This window comes from Numida meleagris, chromosome 6 (genome assembly GCF_002078875.1).
Source record: "Numida meleagris isolate 19003 breed g44 Domestic line chromosome 6, NumMel1.0, whole genome shotgun sequence".
NCBI classification, from domain to species: Eukaryota; Metazoa; Chordata; class Aves; order Galliformes; family Numididae; genus Numida; species Numida meleagris.
This window is the reverse complement of record NC_034414.1, coordinates 4,500,050-4,516,728: the sequence shown is the minus strand read 5'-3', so window position 1 is coordinate 4,516,728 and position 16,679 is coordinate 4,500,050. Positions and strand designations below refer to the sequence as shown.

Here is a 16,679-nt window from a genome sequence, read left to right as displayed (position 1 = left end):
TTCAACAGAATCCAGCACCACCTCAGAACTGACATTCATTCCCTGAGGAAGCTGGATAATATCAAGTAAACATTCCAGGGCAGGCATTTCTGATCTACACCATGGGAATAGCGTCATTCGGAGTTGAAAAATCTATCTCTAAGCTGGGGATCTTGGGAGTCCAATGTGTTTGCACAAGTAAAGTTAAATTTATCAAAAATTGACTTTCATCAAGCACCAAGAGAAAAGTAGACCCTTGTTCATGTCAAGTTAAATTTTTAAAAATTATGTATAGTTTTCATCGTGTTGGACTTCACATTTTAGAAAGAACAGAAAACCTCTGCAAATTGGAAATCTGTTCTTATTCTTACCAACACTACTGAAATGCAAACTTCCAGTGTCAAGGCGTCTTCTCAAGCTTGATCAGCAGATAAATTTAGTTAAGTATCTCTCCAAGTGAACATTCATAAAATATAAACACCTATAATTTTAACATGAAAATACTAGTCCATAAACAAGGAAGAAGTTGGGTCCTCCCTCACACTGATTGTAAACACAAGGAATTTTACAGAAATTAAAAAATTATTTTAAAAAAACGTGACAATTCACTTTAATAGACGGAGCTTCATATAACCTCGATGTACATTTAAAGTGAGCAACAGAACAGCTGTTCAGATACTTTGTAGCAAATCTTACACACTGCACTAGGGCATCAGCAAGAACTAAAAAAAAATCACATTCTCATTTCCATCATTTTGATCATCTATCAAAAGCCAAAGGTGTCTTGACAGCAAAAATTAATTCTAGAACATAACAAGGGTCCTGCCCAGCTAGGAACATCTGACAGAGATGAAACTGAGAGTGTTTATTCAATTCTTGTCTTGAGATTCTGTTGGTGAGAATCAGAGCTATGTTTATTTAAATAATGAGATAAGATGCAGTGTTGCTTAGGTCAGATTTAGGACCTCTGAAGATTGATTTATTCTCAGCAAAGTTAATTAAATCTCAGTTGTTTATAGAGAACGCGACTATTAGAAGGACAAACAGCTCAAAGCTTTGTTTGGAAAATAATTTTCAACTCTTTCCTCTCCTAGTATAAGGACAAACAACAAATACCTTCACTAAGGTGAAGATAGCGAAATTTCATTATGCTCGTTAACAACTGCCAATAAGATAGTCTTGTGTGATATCAAGACAAGCATTCTTCTTTAATCTAATGAACATAAAAGTTAGTTTGAGATGTGCTGATTTAGGTAGTCTCTCAATAGGCAGTTCAGTCAAGAATGTAAATATTTCTTCATTCTTTAAATATTTCCACCTACCTTGCTGCAATCCGTCCGAGTTCCAGCAAACAAAGGCACACTTCTCTTGGTTGCTTGTGGAGAACTGGAAAAGCCAAATGAAGACGGAAAACATTAATAAATAAAAGCTATTTTAAAGGTGTTTATAATGAACACAACTGAATCATCAACTTCTATAACTCTTGATGCACACAAAAGTTTCTTTTCTTGGGCTAGCAGTGGAATTTGACTGAAATGAGTACAGGATCAAGGAATGATTCTCAGAGTACAGATGATTTAAGAAGTTCCTATTTAGTTATGCTTTAATTATTTTGAAAATATATCATTGAAAATTGTTTGGTAACCTCCAATCAGTTTGTAACAATATATAAGTAATCAAAAACTCAAGCAGAAAAAATAGTAGAATGTTGAAAATAAATTAATGATTAGATGATGTCCCCCATCCCCATCTTTTACAGACTAAGAGAATTTACATCCTTTAGATCATTAATTTTCTTAGCCTATTTATATCAGAAGAAGTACAAAAAATCAGTAATAAAGATATACCTCACCATAAGGTTGGTCCTGAATTTCTTATACATCTCCTATCATAGCAAATATGAAATGAGGGTACTTTAGGAATTCAGCTTATCATAAGGAAACCCAATCACACAAAAAACTTGCTTTTATATGTAGACACACACACACGCAAGCTTTTATGCCTGTTTTTTTCACTAGCTGCAGTTTTAAAGCTGCTGAAGAAGCTATAACACAGCATAAAGTTCATATTCTGAAATATCACCACAGCCCAAGAAAATTCTATTTATGTATCATTTTTTAAAAAATTCAGATAGTCAGGTTTTTGCAAAAAAGTCTACTAAAATATATAGGCAAATAAGCAAATCATCATATGAAGAAAGGCCTTTGACTGTATAATCAGTTTCTCCAAAACTCAAAGAGGAAAAAAAGAGACAAAGGAATAATAAAAATAATAAAATAACAAAAAAATAGGAGTATACTATCATCATATCTTTGGAAATACCTATTGCAGAACAACCCCCCTTGTTTTTACTGAGTAGAGGTTGAAGCATCTACTGTGTAAACATTTTGGTTTTCTAATGACTCACCTAACTGAAATGAAGGAAAAAAATCAAAAAGATAGTTCCATGTCCAGTTAAAACTCTGTAAGTCATTGCTTTGTCATATACTGTATGTATGAAACCCAAATGGAATCTGGAGTTAAGTACCTCTAAATAACCAATGCCTACACACGCAGATCTTCAGTTTCTGCAACTTTAATTTCTCACTCCATTGACTTGAATAAATCTGTGGTAAGCTATGTGAATTGAATGCTCACCCTTAAGACTTTCACTCGTATAGCAATTCAAGATATAGGCATACTTCCCTTCTAATTTCACCCAAATATGTTTCCCGATGTGAAACTACAGACCATGAAAACTAAAATAGCAATACACTAGGAAAACTATTTTTCATACTTCATCCATCTGTGATGAAGAATATAAAAGATGCAGACTTGGATGTTCAGGTATTCTCAATATTTTCCCTTGCCACAATTCAGCAATTTTATCAAATATTTAATCTTCCCTAGTAATCAGTATTTTTGAAGTGCTATATTCATGACTCCAGAAATATATACTTCGGTTCTAAAAGAGTGCCAAAACAATTAGGACTACCCCAGAGTAAAACTTGATTTGAAAAAGTAAGGCATCCCTGAAACTGCCAGTGGAATAAGCCAGTTTTGGAATAGCCAGGGGGAGTCCCACATTTCTGAACTGCAATTCACACATGTACACACCTGAGTAACTTTTGGAAGGGAGGAAAAAAAAGAGAGCCTCGAGTGATACTACTTCCAAAAGGATTCATGGATTGAATTGGAAGAAGATTTGAAAAAGAACGGTAACATTTTTATGTTGATGCTTAAGGCTCTTCTACACAAGCAAACTCCAAAGTTCTTAAGCAAATCAATGTAGTCTAGACACAATTCATGCATTGCACATTGAAAAAACGTGAAACAGTGAAATCATTGTTAGAGGATGGAAATCTGTGCAGGCAATAATCAAGCATAAAAACAAACATCTGATCATGTGGTAAGAACAGTGCGACAGCACTTCAAACAAGAAAACGTTAGCATTCTTGAGGACTATACCAGCACATGTATTTGGGTTCTTGAGAGGAAAACAAATGTTACTTTGTATACTGCCAACACCCACTGGAAATAATTTAGATTCTCCAAACAAAATTTTTTGCTATTTTCCAAAAGCACAACTATATAACAGGCTACCATCTTGCTAGTGAACATTCAGGAAAATAGAGCAAAAGTCACAGAGACACAAGACTGCATTTCTATACCTATCTGGGTTCCAACATCCAGTGTAACTTTGAGCAAGCAAGATGACTGCCTTTTGGAACAAGTAGAACTTCTAAGCGTCTTGATTTCTGAGTATTTGCCTTGAGTATACATACTTTGTGTCACGAGCTATTCCACAATAACTGAAAACTTTCTACAAGCTGCCTCCTCAACTATACGTAAAAAAAAAAAAAAAAAAAAAAGCTAGCTTTCCACTTACCATTTCAAAAAGAGAACATTCCTTTTTGTAGTTTTATATATCAAAGTTGCAAGTTAACCAATTTTTTTTTTTTTTTTTTTTTTTTTTTTTTAAAGCAGCTCAAGATAGAAGAGGAAGCAAAAACTATTTTAGAGACACCACACAGCCTGGAATTCACTTATTTCATTGTTTGAAATAAATAGTGCACTAATGATCTGTAGGAGTCCTCATAGTTTACATTTCAAGTCTTACACAAATTGTAATGCTATTCATTGATAACCATACACAGTTCTATAAATACATAATTGCATGCATATACAGTAACAAATACCTTTTGAGGACAACAGTCAATTCATTCTGAAGTGATCAATTATAAGCTCAGGTTGAAGCACAACACCCATGCTTATGGAATTCTGTTCCATCCTATGGGAACTCCGTCTATCATTTTCTTAATTACTTGTATCTGCTTTCGTACTTTTTTTTTCTTAATGATCACCATCTCAACTTTTTAACAAGACCAGTTATTCAGTCCCAGATATACTATGTGGCAAACATCCCTTTGTGAAGCAACACTTTTTCTTTTTTTTTTTTGAGATTGTAGCAATTCATAGGCAGTTAGACTTGGTAAGTACTGAAAGCCGAAGATGGTCTTTAGAAATCATCTTCATCTGTGTATAACCACATAAATCACTGCACATCATTTTAAGTTTACAGCATGTTTCATTTCCACAACAGTGCTCACATATGCTGTAAAGTATTCAAGAAAAGGAAGATCTCTCTAACACTCCTATAAGTATTTATCTCTATCCTATAAGCAGAATTCAAGTATAGCTTCTAGATACAAAAATACACATTATTGTACATGCTACTTCAAGATACATACTGCCTGATCTCCACGGTCCTTTTGCATTTCCTAATGAAACATTTTTTATGAAAGCAAAGCCAACACAACTAGTGATCCCATCACCAAGTCTGATATAGATCCTCCTGCTGCACGTGGGAGCCATGTGCTAGAGTTGCAGTCATTTCTCCAGGGTCATTTAGTAACAACATCATAATGCTGTCCTTTGCACCTTTCAATTTTTGCAACAAGTGAGAAGAAAATAATGTGTCACTAAGAAATTGCTTCACTTTATGAAGCCTACAATATCAAGATATGGTTATAGCAAGATCCACCCTAAAGAAAAAAATTGCCCTTTCAGGGAAAAATAGCCTACAACCACAGGAAAAGTTGATAGGTCTAACAGTTGAAAAATCCAATTAGTTAGTAGAGCCAGCCTCAATTATAGCTGAAATACTTCACTTTCCATCATTAACATATCTTTTTATGCCATTCTCCAAAATGTTTTAATCTGTCACATATGAAAGAAAATATTTCTGGCAAACCAACTGCAGTCCTCACTTATCAAACATGGGGAAGGTGATTCATCTGATTAGATGACCATAAGCAAATAGCCATTACAAATGGAAAGCATGCTATACAGATATACTGAAAAAAAAAAAAAAAAAAAAAAAAAAAAAAAAAAGGAAACAGCCATCCTGCCAAAGAATCTCACAATTTGCTTGAAGAAAGTAAATGTGGAAGTTTCGAAATAATGTATAAATGTTCAACTTATTTTATGTAGATATTTCGCCAGTTACAGGCTCTTTTGCTTTCCATTTAAATTGTTTCAAATACTTATCTGTTGTTCTCATTGTCTGTATCTCTTCCAGCTACATCCAGTAACTTTTTTTCAGCAGTTCTTTCCCTTCAAGTCCTAGCAAACTTTCACCCCTACTTCTCTCTGGCTCTGTCTTCTTTCTCCACTCTTCTCAGCCTCCATCCTGTTGTTGCCCATTTCTCTTTTTACAGGCTCTCCTCTCCTGATCGCTCTTCCCTTGTTCTCCTTCCTTCTGCTTCATTTTTTCCCTACCTCTAGCTCCTTGCATTTCTGCATTTTCCACTGCTCTCTTTTCCAGGGCCCAGACACCACCTGGAGAAGTCCAGAGTGCAGAGCAACAGCGGCTGTCACACCTGGGGCTATGCAGAGACAGCACATCATGCTGAACACATTTAAACCAAGAGTTCTCAGAATAAGAAATTAGATATGATTTTTTTAAGCTAAAAAACAGCAGGATGTACATTTGTGATATAGAAACAAGCTTCTTGACTCTGCCTGCTAAATTTCAAGCCTTGGCTCATAACAGGTTAGAAAACAGAAAAAACAACAAAAGCATACTTTTTTTCCCATCTCAAAAAATTGAACTTAAAAAAATGAATGATTTCTGCTTCTGAAGCATTTTCTAGCTCACTACATGTGAAGAGATAGAGGTTTAACATTTATTGTGATACACTTCCAATTACCATAATTCAAATGTGTAGAGCGAGGGCTTTTCAGAAGGTTGATCCTTCTTCCTATTGTCTTCCTCCTTGAATATTTTCATAGTTTTTTCCTTCAGATCCTTCAGTAGTCTTGGGTTTTTTTCCCTGATTTTTTTTTCCTTTGACAACCCTTATCTGTTCAATTGATCTCAAACATATCCTTTCTTCTGCATCAGAGGCAGTTATAATATGACATACATCACGGAGTTGCATTCCCCTCACTCTCCATTTTAGCACCACCAGCTACAGAATCCTCAAAACAATTAAAGTATCAAACAGTAACTCTATGGATAGTACAGACTTTGTCTAGAATGAATCTAGAGATTGTCTGAACACTAATAATTTACTTGAATTAGAATGCTAATCTGAAGGTAATAACAAAGTCCAGAATGCTTTTATAGTCCTCAAAACATGATATATTCAACAACTGCATGAGTTGTTTAGTAAAATGCTGTGAAAGATGGGACAAAGTCTTATTTTGATGCAACTGCGTAAAATTTAACATTGTACATGTGTCACTGAAAGAACAGTCAACATAAAGATTAGATAGAGTAATAATTTACAAAGAAGCTAGCCATTTGCCATTAGACATAATACTTTTAATCAATCCACATTTGAGTATCATGTATAGTTTTATTGTTTCTTTTTTTTTTAAAGTAAAAAAAGCAATATTAGACTGGAGGTCAGAAATGTTTGCATTTAAGTTCACTACTTCCACTAAAGCACTATACACTTTTATTCAAGGAACCTGTCAACTGAACTGTAATCAAAAAGCTGCATCAAAAAAAGCCCATGTCACACATTGTTTACAAACATGCAGTAACAATATATGAGTACAAAACATTAATACAATATCCAACAAATTCCAAAATGAATGACACACATCAGCATGCTGGCACACTCAGTGGCAAACCCTTTTCTTGCCGAGTAGACTCTCCTATGATGAAGAGATGCAGAATATCCACTGGTTCCCAGTCCTATAATCATCCAACAACACTGTTACCAAAGATGAGTTCATAACTTCAGCTTTAAGTTCAGTTAACTGAAGCAATCATAGAAAATCTTACAATTCTCAGTATTTGGCCAAGAAGAGTTTTCTTCAAGTATTATACTCGTCAGGCTTGAGCACCATAATTACAAGCATCTCCATCAAGAATGCTTCCATAAATTGAATTATCATAGCTATGTGGATCTGATGCCCTAGAACCTACAGAGGGGAACTTACTAAATATACATTATACATGGAAACAGAAGAGTTACAAACAGTATTATATTTCTTAGACAATGTCCTAGCTTTGGGATATGTTTTCACCTCTGATATAACTGAGACTCTCATCCAAAGACTGCATCTCAAGATTTGACCAGATGCTAGAAGTTTTACTTTGGATAATGGTTTTTCATACCAAAGCTAATTCCTTCTGTAGATACACTATCTATAAAAATAATCCTTTTAAAAAAACATTTGAAATTGGTCAGTGATTGCAGAAAGCAGTTAGTCTCCATCTATCTTGCAATATTCAAGGTATCTGTACAAACAGCATTGTTATATTTGTTGTAAAGATGTAAAATCTTTTTGTGGCTTATCCAGCAGGCATATTATCCATCTTTTCTTTGCGGAGGCATTGACTCTTGATGTTTTTCTTCCGTGTCTCTCCAAAAAAGTGTGAAACACATATAGATCGCTATGATTCAGCTCTGATTGTATTACTGTGTTGCCATTATGCTCGATTTCTTTTAAACTATGTTAAAGCATCATAATTTTCAGCAAAAGAAAGTATATCATATTACTGACTAATGACATAGCAAGAACAAGAGCAATACAATTATGAAAGACGGATACATTTTAGTCCTCAATTTTGAAAGTATTTTCCTAATAAATATAAAAAGTGATTTTTCACATTTATTATTAGAAATCCATCAAAGACTTTGAAAATCAAAATCACAACTTCAATGGAAACTCAGAAAAAAGTACTGAATTAAGTCACCACTCCCGACCAGAGACACCCATGTACTGAATTGGTGTAACCCCACAAAATCCAGACTCCTGTCAATTTATTTTTGTCTGAACAAAAAAAACTCAAACATTTTCTGGTGGTACTCCCCAGAGCAAAGTGAAATCTAGGTTAAAACAGTCACAATGTTTTCAAAATTTTGATTTGTGTACTAATCTCTTGCAAAGATATTTATAGTAACCCTATCAATTAAAGCTTTTTGAAGGTATATTTATAACTACCAACACAACAAATGCAATGTTTTTTCTTCTATTTATTTTGAAGAAAAAGTGTTTTTCTTTTCTTTTTTACCTGAACTGTATAACTTGTATCCAGCAAAGCATTTTAACCTGTGCTTAAGCTTAAGTAAATTACTAAGTCAAGCTACAAACAATGGACAAAGACAGTGACACAAGCAGGTCTACTCACCTTACTGTCTGGATTAGCCCCAGAATGTAAACATTTTCAAGAAGATACACTCAAGGAATATTCAAAATTCCCATCATCACCTCTTGTCCACAAGCTTTTTAAAGTTATGGGCTGCATAGCATTTATTTCACAATATTCCATTCCATATGAAGGAATACCTTCATATGACTTCAATTTAAGTGCTAAAATCATGGTAGTATTGAATGCATGCATGTACAGTTACTCTTACATGATGAGAGAGACTTCAGATCTCATCAGGATAAGAATGAGAATTAGAAGTAGGGAATTAGAAGTAATTTCTAGGGAATTAGAAGTAATCACTATTTTCTTAGCTAGTACATGTCAAATTTTACTCATTTCTGAATAGACTTGGAATACTTTAAAAAAATATTTCATGTCATAAAATCCATTATTCATATGTTCCAGTACAATCAATATTCAATTTTACTCTAAAATTGTAGGAGTAGAGATTTGCTGGGAAAAGGCGACAGAAAACGTTTTTTATGATACAGTGACACGAAGAAAATACCACCACTGGCAGATATATGAAGTATTTAAATTGCATAAGGCTGGCAAAATAAAGTAAAAAAGGAGTATGTATAAAGTAAAAAATCGAGTATGAACATTAACATAGTAAGTTTCCTCAAAACTATCTGCTTTATCACATGGGTTTTAAGCATCAATACTGTTTATTAGCTATAGAAGAGAGAGAAAAAAATTAGTTATCTTTGTAACCACAATTTCAGAGCTATCAATCGTAAAAAATACAGACACTCATGAGGCAGTGTGAACTCTTTCAAGTCACTTGCATACATTCCCCACCACTTTGAACAGAACCTTACTTACCTATGCTGAATTTGCAGGAGAAATGTGATTTGTGGGAGAAAGCAGAACATAAAACTTTTCAATTAGTAACTGTCATTTCTAACGTAGTCGTACTGAAAATATTACTCAAGCCAAATTAAAACTTTTCCACATACTACCTCCAACTGAGGGAGAATACTAACTTCTATTTTTATCTTGTTTGGAAACAGCTTGGTCACTATCACCCCGTCAATTTAAGAAAAATAGGTCAAACCATTATCAAGTTCTAATTCCACTTACAGCACCGTGAATCTTTTCAACATGTACTTCCCATGTACAGCAATGCAGAGCAGCAAAGGAACTTGTTTTTCAATCACTGAGAAAAATCAGTCAGTAATCAAGCCAACCTATTAGAGCCACATCTGGTTTGTGTGCTGTGTACTTAGGCACATTTATTGTCACTTTTCTGAAAGCTGAAGTAATCTTTAGCACGAGCTTTCCAGGTGTGTTTGCATTCAGTGTTATCCTGTGGCTAGCAAAGTTCTGAGTACGTGTAAAAGTACGTGTAAAATTAACTTATACAGAGAATCAGGTTATTTAACCTATACTGATTTCATCTGTAAATAAGATCTGATTTCCTAACAATGCACAAGAAATTCATTGTAAACACACTCTCAATTGCACAATTAGCCTGTTATTGGAATCATGTTCAACTGCTGAGTTTACCACAGTAACACCAAGTCTAAATTCGTCTAGGTGTTGGATTAACTAGAGGTGGTTCTACAAATTTTAAGCCATTGGAAGACTGTGTTTCCTTTCTTCTTGAGTTCATAACACTGGATAGTGATCAACACCTCCACCATTTCAAAACTTTTTAAGTATGATTGTTGTTTGTCTTCCACATGATTTACTGTACGCAAGAAGAATTTCATCTTGGGGATTTAATTAACAACACGGAGACAATATGGATGTGCTCAGTGTTATCATTTTTTGAAACCAGTTTCTTGTCTCACAGACATTTTCTCCTGATAATAATAAAGTTAAAAAAATCCAAGCACTTGCTTGTTAAAGTAGAGACAAATGGAAAAGTTTCAGAAACAGTTGTGCTAGAAGTCAAAGATTGTAAAAGAAGAATAGATCAGTTGCAACACAGATCAGTAATTCAGTTGGGCAGTCAAAGGCCTTTGGAGAAACAAAACAAATAATATTCTTGACTTAAGTACAATGTGTTCATTTAACCTCCGTAAAAACTGAGTAGTTCATCGTTACAGCTACCTTACAATTTTGTCTGTGATCAGATAATAAGCATATTTGATTCTGTTTCTTTCATAATGCATCTGAAACTAGATCTTGAAGTAAGAGTCCCAAATGTTCCTTTGAATGGGGAAAAGTTAAATTAATAAAGAATACATATTTTTGCAAGAATGATTTCCCAAACAGTTCAGTTCTTTTGATGGAGCTCCCTGAAGCACTAGTGTTGGATAACTTCTGTCCTGAGCTGCACAAGGGAGTCAGCTGGAAAGAAGGTCAGCATAGGACACAGAGAACAAAATCCTACTTTCTTGCCTCCTGAGCAACACACCAAGAATCTGCCCTAACAGCTAAATATCTAAATATAAGAATGCACTTGTATCCTACTCTCCTAAAATAGGAAAGGACTTCTGGGTTCACTGAAATGAGGAACAACATTCCATGATTGGAAGAGTGGGTGTGTAGGGTGAAAAATCATTTGTATGCAAGAAAACAATGCAAGATTTTTGTTTTATTTAAGCTCCTCTTAAAATTGAATTAAATGAATTTTAACATGATGGATATTTCATAGAATCACAGAATGGCATGAGGTGAAAAGGACCTCAAAGATCATCTTGTTTCAACCCCCCTGCTGTGGGCATGGTTGCCAACCACTAGATCAGGCTCCCCCCTGAGCCACATCCAGCCTAGCCTTGAATGTCTCCAGAGACAGGGCAACCACAAACTCCTTGGGCAACCTGTTCCAGTGCATCACCACCCTCTGAGTAAAAACCTTCCTCCTAACGTCTAACCTAAATCTCCCGTCTCAGTTTAAAACTGTTCCCCTTGTCCTATCACTATTCACTTCATTTGCATCAGGTCAGATTTGGAGTGAGAATCTATTAGAAGACCCATTCTTCTCTCTTTCAAAGCAGAAAACAAGCAATGAGCTCTTTACTAACTACTACGTAAATAAATACATACCCAAACCTTCTGATTCAAAGAGGCAGGTATCATCCACCCCTACGTCTCTGCACCAGGATAAGAAATTTGCTGTGTTGTCTCGTGCAAAAAAGGACCCTGAAGGTGCATTGGCTTTGCATGGAATCTTCCGTACTGGCAAGGTCTGAAAAAATAGAAGTATTATATTAGGTAACAGGTATTAATTAAGTATTATGATATCAATATGCCACCAACGTATTTCCTTGTACTTTTAAGAATTCTATACAAATAATGAGAAGTGAATTTAATGGCACAAAACTATTAAACACAGAGAAGTTTCAAAAACGTTGTGATTGGACATGTGATGCAAAGTTTAGAACTGAATTGGTATTAGCAATCTTTTGTTTTTTCTTAAATAAAGAATATTAGCAACTACAACTTTGGGATGTAATGTTTGGTCCAGTTCACTGAATTAAAAAAAAAAATAAAAAAAGCTTACAAAGAAAAGATTTGAGGAATTTTCCCAATGTTCCCAAACTAAGGCAAACTTGAGATCTAGCTTCAGATCTCCACAATAGAAGAGTTTTGAAAATCTTCCTCTAGCATAGTAACGGTGTAAAATTTTCAGTCTTGAGGACAAAAGACCATAGATATGAAAGAAATGCTACCAGCTCCCAACAACATACACAAGCTCCCTCTGCACAACACAGAAATGTAATCTAATAGCTACAAGATCAAGGTCGAAGAGAGAAAGACTCTCACTGTTCCAGAGTTATCTACATAGCTCAGATATCAGAGGAGCTGCTACTGCTACTGCCATAGCATATCATACCATATAATTAACACAGCAAACTTGTTGCTCGCTTTGGTACCTTTACTGAGACGCATACTAAGAATAGTTCAGCATCTAGTTCTTGTTTAAGACTTCTCCAGGAATGAAGAAAAGCCATCTCCCACAGTGAAATTAAGAAAGAAAGATATATTATTACTATGTAACTTCAGACATTTTAAACCATGGAGGAATTCAGCTCCATGCTGATTTGCATGTGCTGCTTTTCTATTATACTGATTTATGAAGAATTTCCTTCTGTTCTGGAGTCAGGTAGTTACTCAATGGCAAGTGAGCAAAGATGGTAGGAAACTGAAAATGTGTGCCTGCTAGTTCCTGGATCTACTTCCAAATTTTGGTTTTTAAAGTTCCAGAATAATTCCTGGAAATGCAGGGAAGGAAGAACCCAGGAGTAGGGTTCCCTTTATAAGAGCTGCTGGTATTTCACTCATGTCAGTACATCAAAGCAATTTAGAAAGAGTTGAGAATTTGTTTTATGATAGAGGTATGACAGCAGCAGCAAAATTGCAGAATACACATACAGACAAACAGAACTTATTTTTAATCATTATGCTGATGTGAGAAAATGCCTTAAATGTGAGATTAAGTTGCCTTAAAGATATACACTTACCTTATAAATGTTTATGTCTATTGCTCACTATGCAACTCTCATCTCCTGATAATTCTGATTCCACCTGTACCTTTTTACATTTATCTCCTTGTTTTGTAATAATAATGCTTTTGTTTCAAAACATAAGGAGATATTAATCCTTTTCTATGGAGTATTAACAAAGAAACAGACCAGTTTTATATGATAGTTAAGAAGAAGCAACATAATTAATATCAAACAATGAAATTCTTTTACCACAACACCTACACTTGGAACACAGCATCTTTATGGTGGGGTACATGAACACTGACCCAATTGAGTAAACAGATCAATGTACAGATATTGAACAGACTGTATCTGCTGAATCTCCGTGCTTTGGAATTTTTGAATGACTACATCCAATTTAAAGCTCAAATCCTGGATGATCTTATAAGAGATTAACAGCACGGGACAGGAACAAAATGATAGAAGCCAATTGCAGTGTTCCTGGCACTTGCAGACTTGTGTATTAGCTACTTCAGAGAGCACAGAAAGAAGATGAAGCCACATCTAGTTTTCCTCTGAAAATATACTTGTTTTGTCAAATATTGCTGCCTGCCAGCTCACCACTCAGTTTTCATTGCTGGATTTTCCACAAAACACTGAGAGTTACTTGATGCTCTGGCTCTTCTTTGCAGAAAACTAGCTAGCCTTCTCCAAGGCAAAAACTGCTCATAAGTCCAGGAATGGCTCAGAAGGACGCTATGGGTGAAGTCACTGAAGGTTTGTTTCCTTCCACTCAATTCTCCAGTACCAGCTCAGCCAATTCTGTTTCTTTATTGACTTTATCCTGCCCAATCTCCCAAGATGGAACCTTTATCATTTCAGGTCATGTTAAGGGTATTCTGGAAGTCTGTGGTAAAACCTTCATATTATTTCAGGAAATTTGAACTAAGAGGAGGGGTAAAAAAAACAAAAGCAAACAACTACTATGTTATGTGGCTGGCAGGTGCCAGCTAGCATTCAGAGGAGAGTTGCTCCCACTGTGAGCACAAGCAACCTGCCTCACTCAGCCCAGAGCATGTGGGGCAAGAGACAGCAAGTAGTGCCAGCCTAGGACCAGGAGCTGCTCCTTTGGGATGCCCTCAGCAGCACAAGAGCAGCGAGGGCTGAGAAGATGGCCAAGCAGATGATGCTGCCTTTCTTATCAGGGGCTGTTGGGAAAACTTGCAATGCCTGGCGAGAAGGCATCCCGTGGGTCACTGTTTCTCCCCATTATTAACAACATGGGAAGAAATTTTGTTCTAAATATTTTGTATCTGCTGATATAGGTTGCTCACAATGACTGTATATAGAAATGCCTTCAATAAAAGCACTTCAGAATAGAAGGTTTATGCATCAGCAATCTATGCAGTTATAGTTAGTAAATAAACTATGTAAAACCTTATTTATGAAATGGACTATCCATAAATAACACATCTATACTTTAGCAAGTAAGACAGACCTTTAAGCACATCAACAAACCTAACATCACTGTGAAATTTAGACATCCATGGACCTAATAACAGTTACTTTACAATTAAGAGACTTCAAAGTCTTTTAGATATGTTTTTACAGTTATAGCTACTGACAGCCAATAATAAGAGAATCTAGGCACGTATTTATCATACCTAACAAAACCATGATATTCTATACTTTCAGAGTAATAGACAAAATGTCTAACAGGTCTTCCAAAAAGCTCAAAAGTGACAAACACTCAAATGTAAAAACAAGACATACACTGACTACAGAAGGGGAAAAACTTACATCACTGAAGAAAAAAAAAATCACCACCTTGCAGTCATTTTATGGAACAAATATAACACAGACCAATATCCCCAGCACTGCAGATGTGACTAACATGTAGCATTCTGTAAGTCATCCCATTTCCCACAGCACTAGGATAGGAGCTGAAGAAAACAGCAAAAACCCCCTTCTATCCAACAACATCACGACCAAGTTGATCACAGAAATCATAGGGAAATACTTGTATTTTCTCATCATCTAATAAATCTCCCTACCACCTTTTAAATAGAAGCCCAGTTTTTTTTTTTAATAATTCCAAAACTATCACCATAATTTTCAACCTAAAACACGTGAAAGTTCTTATTTAAGAAAGCTTCCATACACAAGTATTCCTTACTGATCTGTAGAAATGGCCTGAATATCTCGAAAGTGCTTTCTAACAGATCATTCTGAAGTAATTAGGTTTCCATATGGCACAACTGACTTTTGTTGACATAGTATAGTATAACCACATTTGCTTTGAAACAGCAATGGCTGCATTTACTCCTATCAAATATCATGAAAACAGTTCCCCAGTTACACTCTTTCTACAATCTTGTCTTGTTGATGTGCATGCATGTGGTTTAATGCAGGATGTGAAAGTGTGAGTGAAACATATGATGCAATCCTGGAAAAATGCTGTCAGGTTCACTTCTAAACCCAAAAGGGACTCTCTTACACCAATGCTCTGAAATCACATGGAAAATTGTCTTTTTCAACTGTTTTTCCAAAATGAGGAAAAACACATTTTTAATAGCAGATTTGAGTCACATTTTTAAAATTCCTTACTGTACCCTCCTCTTTGAATAAGGGATTTCACAACTTTTTTGAACTGCCACTCTCAGTTGGATACAAGGAAAAAGATTAGCAGTTCTATTTGTTATGGAAGAGGTCTAGATAGACACTTACAGGAAAAAATTACTTTTATCACCTAATGACCTGCAGTAACCAAAACAAGGTTGAAGGCAATACTCTATTGAGAGTGCAGTGCCTGAATGCATTAATGTGTCCTCAGTACCAATTTAATTTTATTACCCAAGTATTAATTAACAGTGAATATTTATTATATAAGCTAGATATAACGTGTATCTGTTTCATAACTTTTTAATAAATTTGCCTTTAACTTCTATACTGGCTACTGGTGTACTCTTCTACTTCTTAAATTCTGTTTCCACTTTCCCGTTAGTCTCATAGAGTTCCCCCTCCTCCTGAATTTGCTCTTAGACTAAGGAATACAAAAACAGAAGTTCTGCCACAATCTTCTCTGTGAATGGTTTTCCTATTTGTTCTTCATTAATTTGTTCAACGCAAATGAACCAAAGTTCACTGCTACAAGAATTTACTCTTCCTTGAGTGACTACTGGTGTTCAACCCACTGCAGAGTGAGGATAAACCTAGCCAGCTGCATTAATTCAGTTGCTATAGAATCATAGAACCCTTAGAGTTGGAAGGCACCTTTAAAGGTCCCTTCTGCTATTCTTAATTCTTCAGAAACTCAAAATTGAAAGATATCAGATTCCTTTTATAATTCACAGAAGACATAACTCAGACTCTAAAGGAAGTTTACCTTAGACTACTTTGCAGCGCCAAGATTCAGGTTTAGTGAAAAGCAATGAAGCATAGGCAAGTATGAACTGAACAATGAATAAGTTAAACTAATTCCTGCAAAAAAAAAAAACAATTACTCACTGATAAGATGGACCTCATGTGCACTTCCCCACCCTCCCTACTCCATTTACTATGACAGAGAGCTTCTTCAACAAATCAAAACAACGTACTAGATACACAAAATGGATACAGATAACTCTGAATATGGAAATTCACACATAGAGTTAGAAAATAAAACCTCTCCC

General features: G+C 35.3%; 1 protein-coding gene across 5 annotated transcripts in view; it reads right to left on the bottom strand.

Annotated features, from left to right (window-relative positions):
- The window catches only part of GAS2 (growth arrest specific 2), a 107,259-nt gene that overhangs the window by 42,020 nt on the left and 48,560 nt on the right, over positions 1-16,679 (bottom strand). For all 5 annotated transcript variants that reach the window (XM_021402611.1, XM_021402614.1, XM_021402609.1 and 2 more), the window contains 2 exons: positions 11,627-11,768; positions 1,302-1,365 (listed from right to left, as the gene is read on the bottom strand). In XM_021402611.1, coding sequence (XP_021258286.1) covers positions 1,302-1,365; positions 11,627-11,768 — 206 coding nt within the window. The remainder of the gene's footprint in view (positions 1-1,301; positions 1,366-11,626; positions 11,769-16,679) is intronic.